The sequence below is a fragment of the Populus euphratica genome, unplaced genomic scaffold, assembly GCF_000495115.2.
Source record: "Populus euphratica unplaced genomic scaffold, PopEup_1.0 scaffold58.1, whole genome shotgun sequence".
In the NCBI taxonomy this organism is placed as follows: domain Eukaryota; kingdom Viridiplantae; phylum Streptophyta; class Magnoliopsida; order Malpighiales; family Salicaceae; genus Populus; species Populus euphratica.
In genome coordinates, this window is record NW_011499864.1 from 213,174 (window position 1) to 225,395 (window position 12,222).

At 35.1% G+C, this 12,222-nt stretch overlaps 2 protein-coding genes and 1 pseudogene across 2 annotated transcripts; all 3 read right to left on the bottom strand.

The window, feature by feature from the left end:
• LOC105125850 (protein NRT1/ PTR FAMILY 5.2-like) overlaps positions 1-1,054 on the bottom strand; it is a 5,953-nt pseudogene extending 4,899 nt beyond the window's left edge.
• A 981-nt stretch (positions 1,055-2,035) lies between these two features.
• On the bottom strand, positions 2,036-3,030 carry LOC105125851 (basic helix loop helix DNA-binding superfamily protein). The gene is made up of 2 exons (XM_011026500.1): positions 2,126-3,030; positions 2,036-2,045 (listed from the first exon to the last, which is right to left on the bottom strand). Exons 1-2 carry the CDS (start codon positions 3,028-3,030, stop codon positions 2,036-2,038), a joined length of 915 nt encoding a protein of 304 aa, XP_011024802.1.
• A 6,433-nt stretch (positions 3,031-9,463) lies between these two features.
• Positions 9,464-12,222, bottom strand: LOC105125621 (protein NRT1/ PTR FAMILY 5.2-like). The gene is made up of 4 exons (XM_011026147.1): positions 12,064-12,222; positions 11,708-11,925; positions 10,550-11,121; positions 9,464-10,428 (listed from the first exon to the last, which is right to left on the bottom strand). The coding sequence occupies exons 1-4, from the start codon at positions 12,197-12,199 to the stop codon at positions 9,558-9,560; spliced, it is 1,797 nt and encodes a 598-aa protein (XP_011024449.1). The 5' UTR covers positions 12,200-12,222; the 3' UTR covers positions 9,464-9,557.

The window sequence follows — 12,222 nt, forward strand, 5'->3', positions numbered from 1 at the left end:
ACCTTGAGCCGCTCTCCACTGCTGCTGTGTCAAGGAATCTGCAGGCAGACCAGAGCTAGTAAGATCTAGGAAAATGGCTGAAAGGGTAGACTATGGTAGATATATAACGATGCAAGTATTTTGATGCTGTGAATGTTGAATGATGATTGTCGATGTTGCTGGAACTGGGTATAGAAAAGGAACAAATGGCAACAAAAATTCTCAAATCATTATTAAATTGAATATTGGAGATATAAAATGTGGAGTATCAAACCCAAGTGAAGAGGTATATGGGCAGTTCCGAATTTCCCTGATCCTATGTACTCATCCAGGCTAAGCTCATGCAGCTGTTTTGGGTCACCTGGGACGGGTACCTTCCACTTCCTCACAGAAGCTACGATTACTTGATCCATCCTGGTGAATAGGCTCAATGGGGGCAATTTGTTTCTGTAGAATGGAGTGCCTACCATTAAAACAATAATGGAAACTGCCACACCCATTGTTGGAAGGGCATAACCAAGGGCTCAACTCGCATCATCTTGTATGTACCCCTAGAAGGTGCTTGAGAAAATGGCACCAAAAAAATGTTAAACATCCACCAATTAAAGAATGATAGCTTTTGGTCTTCTTTAGGTTAAAAATCACCAAATTTATCAGTCCCATGGTGGATGTATTAGGCTTGTTTCCACCAGAACCAGCTGCTAATGCTATTATGTACAATGCGCCATAGAATATGTCCTTCTGTAAAGCAGATGCCTTTTGTCACATCCCGCTTCTTTGATACCATGTCCACAAGATGGAGGCCTCAGTGTTGGCACCGAAACAGCCAGGGTTAACAGGGACATTTCCTGTTTAATTACACAAGTTAGAGAAAAAATGAAGTGATTAGTTTGAATACACCAGGACAGCATGCTAATATTGTCACTTGCATCCTTCTTGAAAAAAGAAAAATGAAGCATATCTGAGCAGGTTAACAATACAACGCACCCAGGACTTCTTTTTCCACCCGTTATTTCATAACAGTCACCCTTGTCTCTGTGACCTCATCCCTTGGTACCATAAGCGCAATCCGTGACCCAGAATCATCTATGCCATCACATCCAACATATATCAGTGCCTGTCACTACAGCTGAATAAGAATGACAAACACAGAGCTCAACATACCTCTACATTTCTGTACAGAATTTTCAACAATCTGCACATCGCATTTAAGATGTATGCAGGGCTGGTGCATAAATAATCAAACTGTGCTAAATAATTAATTGGTAATGCAGGATGGATCAAACTTGTGAGTACCACTATACAAGATAGAGTAGAAAGCAAATAGAAAGGTGACTTTTGAGGCAAGAACATATTAAGGCCAGATGCGAAATAGTCAAGGGGCAAAAATTAATGGCAACGGAAGAATTTTCATTTTATCATCTGGATAACCTTTTCATGTGAGATTGAACTACGCCTCTGCTCCACTGTCTCTCTGCTTCACTTAATCCCAAACAAACGTGTAGTAACATCCAGTGAACTTTAAATGCCACGCTGCTACACAACAGACCATAGTTCAGGTACGTAGCCCGCTAGCTTCATCTGCCAATCTAATTCAGCCAGCAACGAGTAAATCTCATCAGAAGCTGCATGAGATTTATCAGATGCCGCAAATTGATGAACCTGACTTTCCATCTCGATCCAACTGGAGCCAGGGCATCTTTTTTCTACCCCCTGCTCCTTCATGGTTAACCTGATCTTTGCAGCCTCGCCCCATCTGTTAACTTCAGCATTCATGTTAACCAAAAGAGTGTAATATCCACTGTTGCCAGGGTCCAAAACCATCAATTTATTAGCAGCAACCTGAGCAATCTCCAAGTTCCTGTGAAGCTTACATCCACTTAGCAACGCACCCCAAATAACAGCATTAGGTTCCAACTTCATTGTTCTTATCAATTGCAGTGCTTCTTCAAGCAAGCCAGCTTTGCTCAAGAGATCAACCATGCATCCATAATGTTCAACTCCAGGAGGGATGGAATGATCTCGTGTCATACTCGCAAACCTCTTACGACCTTCTTCAATAAGTCCTGCATGATTGCAGGCACTTAAAACACTTACAAATGTAACCCCATTTGGCTTAATTTTCTCCCTCTCCATCTTGTCAAACATTGCCAGTGCTTCTTCTGCATATCCATGAACAGCAAGCCCTTCAATCACTGAATTCCAACAGAACAAGTTCTTCTCTCGCAACTTGAAGAACATCAAAAGGGATCTATCTAGACTCCCACACTTGGCATACATATCAATCAATGCCGAACCTATATAGACATCAAGGTTAAATCCATGCTGCATAATGTAGTAATGTATTTCCTTCCCCAAGTCAAGGGCTCCAAGATGAGCACAAGCTGAAATCACAGTTGCCATGGTCACTTCATCTGGGCCAATCCCATGTTTTGCCATCTCATTAAAAACCCCCAATGCTTCTCTAAATCTCTTATTCTGAGAATAACAATTGATCATTGTAGTCCATGAAATAATATCTCTTGCAGGCATTTGGTTAAACAACAACTCCGCCACATCAACCTCTCTCAATCTTGCATACCCATCAATCAAAGTATTCCAAGTAGCTAAATTCCTATCAGGCATCATATCAAACAATCTCCCAGCAGAACTCATATCACCGACCCGCACAAGACCAGAAACCATTGTAGTCCAAGCAAAGACATCTCTTTCAGGCATTTCATCAAACACCCTTACAGATTCTTCAATTCTACCCATACTTGAGTAAAAATCAACCAAAGAAGTTTGAACAAACACGTGTGAATCAAACCCATTTCTCCAAACATGACCATGAACAGCTTCTGCAAACCTCAACTGTGAAACCAAGCCACAAGCTTTTATCAACGAAGGAAATGTATAACTTGTAGGAGAAACATTAGCTCTTAGCATTTGAACGTACAATTCAAGAGCCTGAACTGGTTGATAGCTTTGAACAAACCCTTTAATCATTGCATTATACACAAAAACATTAGGATTTTCCATCTGGGTATAGGCTAAAACTGCATAATCCATACGGTTAAAAGTAGAAAGGGCTGATATAAATTGATTCATTAAGTAACAATCTTGGTTTGTATTGGTTTTCACCATGACAGCATACATAGATTGTAGCTGTTTCAGCTTGGTGCAGTGCTTTAAGTGGTTAACTATGGTTTGAATTGAATAACAGTTAGAAGACATTCTATCTTCCGGATTTTCTTGTGGGTTTCTTGATTCTGAGACAATCTTTTGCTATTTAAGGATGGATAAAGTTACCAGATTATGACAAGTTCTACCCTTTTGAGGTTAAACTTTCATGTCTGTCTTGACGGAATCCATTCCCAAGTCTAGGCCTAAGCATGGATGTTTTTTTACAGGTTCGAGACCTCTGGTGTAAAAAAACTTTACTCCTAAATAGATTAAAACTCTCAAGGTTATTGAAAGAAAAATATCGGGTAAAACTTGTATCTAGGGCTGGCCTGTGGAGGTATTGAATGAAAGTGAAAATCTTGTTTGAATTTCATATGAATTTGTGTGTGTATACACTGTTTTGATGGCTTAAAATTGAATGAATAGATGCTTTTGTGACAGTCATGAATTTGTGTGTGTAGAGGCTGTTTCAATAACTTAAAATTGGATGAATAGATGCTCTGCTCTTACAACAATGAATTGGCGTTCAAAGGCTGCTGCGATGGCTTTAAAGGTGGACAAATAGAGGCTGCTGTGACAGCCATGAATTCGAGTATCCAAGGGCAGTTTGATAGCCTAAGAGTGTACTGACATAGGCTGCTGGGTGTATTTGCACTCCGTTTTGAAAATGTTTTAAATTTTTTAAATTTAATTTAATTTTTAATTTAATATTTTTTTTAAAATTTTCAAATAATTTTATTATATTAATATAAAAATAATTCTTTTAAAATAAAAAAATATTATTTCAAAATATTTTAAAAATAATAATTACCTCATTTTTTAAGATACTTACAAGTTAGATAACCTACAAGTGTACAAACATGATACTATGACAACCATCAATATGTGAGGATGTTGTAATGATAACAAAAAAAATATTTAAATAAGGACTGCAATAGCATCCATAAATGTAAGAAATGATGCATCATAAAAGAAAAATTATGAATGTATAGAGATAAAGGTTGTTATGGTCATAAAAAAATACAAGTACGCTAAAGTTATTACATTAAAAATGTAAAGGTGTAATAATGTGGATATTGAAAGCTAACATATTCAAATAATAAATTGTAGGAAAATATAACAACATTGTAAATCTTATTAAAATTAATCAAATTCCTAGTTTAAAGAATTTGAAAGGACTTGTGAAATTAATTACAATTTAATTGAATTGTTTTGGTATTTTATCTTAAATGCTATCATGCAAAGAAAAGTATGGATAAGATTGAATTAAACTAAGCAGGTAAGTTAAAGAAATTACACATCAAATTAATGATTTTATAAAAATTTGAGAGTTGATGGAAAATTGAACCAAGATGTGTGCAAAATTTTTAAAAATGTAGATGAAAAATTTTGATGTATGGTATAGATTCCTTGAAATGAGTTTAATTGTATAGTAATAAATACACCTCTTGGAAATGTCATTAGGGCATTCGTAATTGAGACTTACCTGAAGGGAGCTCGTGGAACTAGAATATCGGGTAAGTGTCTAATACCTCGTTCTATTTAGATTTTATAATTTTTTTATTGTTATTTTTCTTAAATGTTGTATAATTGATGACTAAATTTAAAAATGAAAATCATAAGAATTATGTTTTGAGGTTGAATTATCAAATGACTCGACTTTAAATAAGAAATTATGAAGTAAATTTGAAAAAGAGATTTGAATTAAATTAAAGTCCTGTGTGTTTGTTAGAATGTAGTTTTCTTATAAAGTGAATTATTTTTTGATATTTGGTAGTATTATAAAAAATAAGTTAGAAAATATTTTCCAGTATTTGATTATGTTATGAAAAATAAGTTGAAAAATAGCTTATTATATTATATTTTTTTAAGTTTATTAAAATAATAAGAACAAATCTTACAAATTAAAAAGAAAAAATCTTATAAATTAAAAAGTTAAATGAGAATGAAATTGAAAAAAATATTTAATTTAATAAATTATCTCAAATAAAATAAATAATAATCAAAATAATAGAGATCAAATATAACAAATAAAAAAAATTAAAATATGATGAAATTAAAATAATAATAATAATAATTATAATTTCATAAATTATTTCAAATAAAATAGTAATAATCAAAATAATGAGGATTATATTTAATAGATAAAAAATTTCAATTAAACAAATAATAAGAGAAAAGCAAAAAATAATCATAAAAATAAGAACCAAAGTTAATATAAAAATTAAATTTAAAATTTGAAGGGATGAAATTAAAAAAATAATTAAAACAAAATATATATATCAATCAAAAGTTTAAGGACCGGATTTGATATAATCAACAAGTAATATAATATTTCTAATTTTTTCACAACTTCTGGATGATGTTTTCCGCCTAAAATAAAAGAAAAACACTTTCTTGGAAATCAAGTCAAATTTTCCTTTGATTAGAAAGTGTTTTTCATTGATTAATTTTCTAATAGCAAATAAACACAATAAAGTTTGGAAAGTGATTTTCAGAAAACCACTTTCTAGGCAAATAAACGCCCTATAAGTATAAAGATGTAATTGCCTATACTCGTTGACTAAAAATTTTTCAAACACATAGCTTATCATGTTAACGGTAACTAAAGAATTGATGTCAGTATTAATTAATATATTGATAGACATGTAAGATGTTCTGACACTTATCTATTATGTTAATGGTAGCTAAGGAATTAATATTGATACTAATCGATAAATTGACAAACGTGTAAGATATTGTTTTGATACTTATCCCATCATGTTAACGTGTATTAAAAATTGATATCTCTATTAATCGATTTATTGATAGGCATGTAACATGCTTTGGTACTTAGCTTATTATGCTAATTGTAGCTAAGGAATTGACATCGATATTAATTGATATATTGATAGACATGCAAGATGTTCTAGTACTTAGCCTATCATGTTAACGGTAGCTCATGAATTGATATCGATATTAATCGATTTATCGATAAACATTTAAGATGTTATGATATTTAGTTATATTGATAGATATGTAAGATATTATGATATTTAGCCTATCATGTTAATGACAACTAAGAAATTGATATCCATATTAATCAATATATTGACATACATGTACTTAACCTATCATGTCTGATGATAGCTAAGAGAATGATATTGGTGTTATCAGTTTTATTGATAGAACATAAAAAGATGTCCTGATACTTAGTTAACCATGTTGACGATGATTAACGAGATGAATTTAATTTATTCAACGATTTATATATACAGTGATTATAATAAAGAATAAAATATTGAGGTAGGTTACAATGATTATAATAGAGATTAAAATATACAATGAAAAGCAAGGCAAATACCTACAAAATTAGGCCCTAACAAGCCACGCCCTCTAGTCTTAGACCATGAAGGATCGACTCGATAAGTATTTGCCTTTGATTTTAGGTTTGATTTGACCTTGCTCTTTAATGCTTGTCTCATTAGTATTTGCCATGGTTTTCCGGCCTAATTGGTCCCCGTATGTCGGGGTTTGTTTCAATGGGTATTTACCTATTTTTAGGCTTGGTTGGTCTTGACATGTCGTGGACTATTTTAGTGTTTATTTGCATTGATTTTTAGGCTCTAGTTGGTGACGACCCGACATGGCCTGTTTTGGTAGGTATTTGCTTTAAATTTCAGGCTTGGTTTTTCCCTACCCTTGAAGGCATGTTTCAGCAAGTATTTGCCTTTGTTTTCAAGCTCAGTTTGTTAAGGCCTATTATGACTTGTTTCAGAAGTATTTTGTCTTATTTTTTTATATGTATTTGCCTAGCTTTTCAAGCTCAATTAGCCCATGCCTATCTCAATATATATTTACCTTGGTTTTGGGGCCTGATTTATCCAGGTTCATTAGGAGCCATTTCAGTGTGTATTTGCCATGGGTTTTAGGCTTGGCTGGTTTTGGCTATCGGAGCCTATTTTAATAAGTATTTTCCTTGTTTTTTGGACTTGGTTGGTCATGGTCTATGACCAGTTTTAAGATATTTTTTACTTGGTTTTTAGGCTAGGTTTGTCTTGGCTTACAAATCCCATTTTAGTGAGTATTTGCCTTGGTTTTCGAGTCTAGTTGGTCTTAATACATCGGGGCCCCTTTCTATATGAATTACCCTTGGTTTTTGGGTTAGTTGTCCCTACTTATTAAGGCCCATTTATGCGGTTATTTGCCTTGGTTTTTAGGCATGCTTGGTAGTGACTTGTTGTGCTTGTTTTGGTGGGTATTTGCATTGGTTTTCATGTTTGGTTGGTTATGGACCTTGATGGCCCATTCATAGGTATTTTCTTTAGCTTTTAAGCTCGATCGGTAACGGTCCATCATGACCTATTTTTGTTGGTTCTTACTTTAATTTTCAGGTTGACTGATCTTGACCTATTAGCGGCCATTCCAATATGTAATTGCCTTGGTTTTTTTTTTTTCTAAGTTGATCCTAGATTATCGAGGCCTGTTTCGATGGGTATTTGACACGATCAAAGAGTTGATGTCTTATCCCAAGTGCAGGAGTGTCAAAGTTGTTAATGCCTATTTCGGTGGGTAGTTGCCTTGGCTTTTAGAATACACACAAAATGCCCTATTCAATGGGTATTTGCCTTGGCTTTTAGAATTCGTTATTATAATAACATCAAGGCCTTGTTAATGCCTATTTCGGTGGGTAGTTGCTTTTTTCTTTTAGGGCGTGGTTGGTCTCGACACATCGAAGATTGTTTTTGTGTGTATTTTGGTCCTATCCCTTCAGAGTTTGTTTTAGTGTATATTTGCCTAGTTTTTCAGACTGATTTGGTCCTAACCTGTTTTAGTGAATGTTTACCTTGGTTTTTACTCCTGATTCGTCCTAGTCCATCAAAGGCCATTTCATTGTGTTTTTGTCTTGGGTTTCGGTTATAGCTGGTTTTGACTGTTGGGTTTCACAGGTTATCTTTTTTAGTTTTTTGGCTGGGATGTCTAATCTCATCATGGCCTATTTTGGTGGGTACTAGCCTTTGTTTTTGGTCCTAATTGGTCCCAGCACTTCAGGGCTCATTTTCACATGTAATTGCCTTGGTTTTCAGGTCTGGTTGGTCTTTGCTCATCAAGATCCATTTTGTTGGGTATTTGCTAAAGGTTTCGCGACTGGTTTATCCTAGCTAATTTAGGCCCATTTTGATGGTTATTTTTCTTGGTTTTGGGGTTAAGTGGATTATGGGCCATCACATCCTATTTTAATGGATATTTACTTTGATTTTTGAGCCTATCTGGTCTTAGCTAGTTGTGACCATTTCAATGATTATCTGTTTTTGTTTTCAAGCCTAGTGATTTCAAACTATTGTGGCCGATTTCATAGATATTTGCCTTGGTTTTCAAGCCTTGTTGGTAGCGGTCTGTCTAAGCTTATTTCTATTGGTATTTGCCTTGGTTTTTGAGGTCAAATTGATCTTAGCTTATTGAGGATTTTTTCAGTGTGTAATTGCCTTGGTTTTTATTCTAGATTAGTCTTGGATTTTGATGAAATTTTATAAAAAATCTCATGATATATTTTTATATAATTTTAGAATAATGAGTTGTGTAAGGTTTTGCAAAAGTGTTGATGTTCTTATAAAATATAAAAAAATGACACATAGACTATGTAATGATATTTTTGTAAATAAAAACTAGAAAATCCCTTTCTCTTTTCCTTTTAAGGCCGACATCTAACTTAGGAAAGAAGAACATCTTCTTCTCATTTGTTTTCTCATCCAATACAACATGCATGTCCTTTCAAATGGAGAGCTTGAGATAAATTTTGTGTAAACAACAAAGGAGAAGCAATAAGGAATATATAGTGAGAGGGTTGGTTTTGACAATAAGGAATAAGAGAGAGTATAGCTAGAAATTGAGAAGGAGAAAAATGGAGAAGACGAAGAAGAGTTTGTCAAGAAACCCTTCAATTGAACTCAAACTTAGTTGGCAAGATGTTTCTTAATCTTTATTTCATGGTTCTAGTAGTTCTAGGAGGAGGGAAAGAAAAAAGAAACCCAAATTATCAATTCTAGGGTTCTAGTACAAAATTGGAGGAAAATGCTATTTTGTTGCTAATCTTTTAAACGAACATGAATTCATTCAAGGGTGGATTTGGTACAAGTTTCAGCCTACAAATCCGATGAGAGAATTTATTATTTTTTTTTTAAAAAAAGGGTTAAACATTTTGTTTTTAAAAAAATAAAAAAAAATCATTGAGTTTTGACAGTGTCAATATAATTGTTTTTATTATATTATTATAAAATCTAGGCCAAGTTTAATAACAGTTTGAATTACAGTGTTATAGCTCATTGCTAAAGACAAATGAAATTTATGTTTGTAAATCAAAAAGACATTTCTTATAGCAAGAGATGATACAATAAGCTCCAAAGGACATCGAATACCCAGCCTACGAGTCTTCATTATAAATTCTGAACTGGACTTTTGCTAGAGGAAGTTTCCATTGCTCTCTGCAAATCCCTTTTGGAGTCCTTGTCGACATTATAAACAAAGTAGTTTGCCACAAGCAAAAAGAGGAGGAAGTTGAGAAAGCCCAAGATGGCCAAGAATGCATAATAATAGTCTATGCGAGAGAGATTTAGATTGTCCAGAATCCACCCTTTATGGCCATGTTTCTTAGTGATCCCAGAAACCGTTGACAGGATAAAACTGCTGAGGTAATTCCCAACTCCAATACTGCTACAGAAATATGAAGTCCCCAAGCTTTTCATTCCTTCCGGGGCCTGATCATAGAAAAACTCTAGCTTGGCTACTTCCAAGAACGTATCAGAAATCCCTACTAAAGCAAACTGAGGTAGGAGGACAAAAATGCTGAGAGGCACTACTTCTAGTTTGCCTACAATATTATGTTCTCTTGCAACACTAAGTCTTTTCCTTTCAACTACCAAAGCTATGATCATGACAATAATATGCAAGATCATACCAGTCCCCATTCTTTGCAGCAAAGTAATCCCTCTCGGGTTTTTTGTGTAGTGTCTAGCTACTGGGACCAAGTAACGATCATACAACACGAGGCTTCCGAGCATGAAGATTGTCACAAATGCTCCGAGGCATGCCGGAGGGATTTCGAAATGGGGTCCCATGCTTCTGTCTAAGGTTGTCCCTTGTTTTACGAAAAACGTGCTTAATTGAGCTAACATGGCACTAGGTATGAATGAGACCATTAAAACAGGAAGCATTTTTATCATTTGCTTGGTTTCTTCAACTTGAGTCACTGGACATAGCATCCAAGGTGAGGTTGGTCCACTCTTTACAGCAGCTTTGTCAAGCAATCTGCCAGTGCACAAATATGGAGATTAAGGTAGCTGGTAATGAGTTATAACAGCTGTGGAAAATAATATTAGGTACAAATTAAACAGTTTAGCTAATAATTTGTGAAACTTAGAGGATCGACCTTAATAAATTGGTATGGTCAATTCTATTTCTTGCAGATTTAGCAGACTCTTCTATCCCTAGTTCGTGAAGCTCTTTTGGATCATTTGGGAGGCTAACCTTCCACTTCCTAACAGCAGCCACAAGTACTTGTGCCATCTTGGTGAACGGACTCCCTGTAGGCAATTTGTGCCTATAGAATGAATTGCCGGCGAAGAACACAATGATCGAAAGTGCGAGCCCCATGGTAGGAATGCCATAACCAAGGGCCCAATCTACGTTGTCTTGTATGTAAACCAAGAATGTGTTTGAGAAAAGAGTGCCAAAGAAAATACTGAACATCCACCAGTTGAAGAATGAGAGCTTCTGCTGCTTTTCCTTGGGTTCAAGATCGTCGAATTGGTCTGCCCCCATGGTAGAGATGTTGGGCTTGGTTCCACCAGTACCAACTGCTATTATGTATAGTGCACCGTAGAATATGCCCTTTTGTAAGGCTGAGGCCTTTTTGTCACATGCCTCGTCTTTGATGCCATCACCGCAGGATGGCGGCCTCAGGGCAGGCACCGAAACAGCCAGGGTTAACAGGGACATTCCCTGTTCGGTTATACATGTTGGAGGATCAAATGATCAGTTACTTCGAAGCCATGAGAACGTTGTGGAATTTAATACACTCCATGATTCTACGATGGCGTATATGATGCATAATCCGAATTACATACTTAATGAGAACATGGATCGAGGGCTAAACCTAGGTTTAGTTTTGCGATTGAAAGTGTGTTTGGACTGTAAAAGCATCATAATCGATGATTGTTTAGGTTATTTTAGATGGTTTTGATATAAAGATGTCACAAACATTTAAAAATCTCATTAAGGAGCCCAGATGGCACTACATGATGAAACTGAAAGAAGGAGCAAAAGTCAATGTAATTAAGAAGGATAAGATTTTAAACATCAAGTCACATACGACAGCAAAAGTGCATGTCTCCATCAAAACGAAAATCATGTCTAAACTGCTCTTCCCCACAAGCAGAAATATCAGTATAATGCATGTGGTTTCTGATTCTCTATGAACAACCACATGGTTGTTCAATTCAAACAGAAATATCAGTATAAGATGTCCCAAGAAAATTGAAACATTAAGAGCATGATGATCTTGTAGAAATTAAGACTTAATTGGTACCGATAGATAAATTCCTGATGCAATGACAAAAGTCCTGAATCGGCCCAGATGAGCATCTGCAATGTAAGCACCGAAAATCGGCAATATCCATACAGTACCAGCCCAGTTGGTGACATTGTTTGAAGATGTTACAGTGCCTTCATGGAGCTTCCTTGTCAAATACAACACTAGATTCGATGCTATCCCGTAGTATGCCATCCTCTCAAACACTTCATACCCTATCATTGAGACCACAACAACATACACTGTTACAAAATGGAAGCAAAAGCTTATTCATTTCGAGCCAAACTTGATAGGGCTATTTCATGGATAGTAAACATGTAGTAGCTAGCAGGGAGATTAACTTAGTAACTTACCTAATATAAAGGAACAAGCTTTCCATCTTCCTGACTTTGATCTTAACGCAGGATTGCCCTTGATGTCCACAGTCCCATCTTCTGTATAATCTTTGCTTCCATCTGCAGTTCCTTTTTCTTCTACTTTACAAATCATGATGGAGATATTTGGTACAGGAA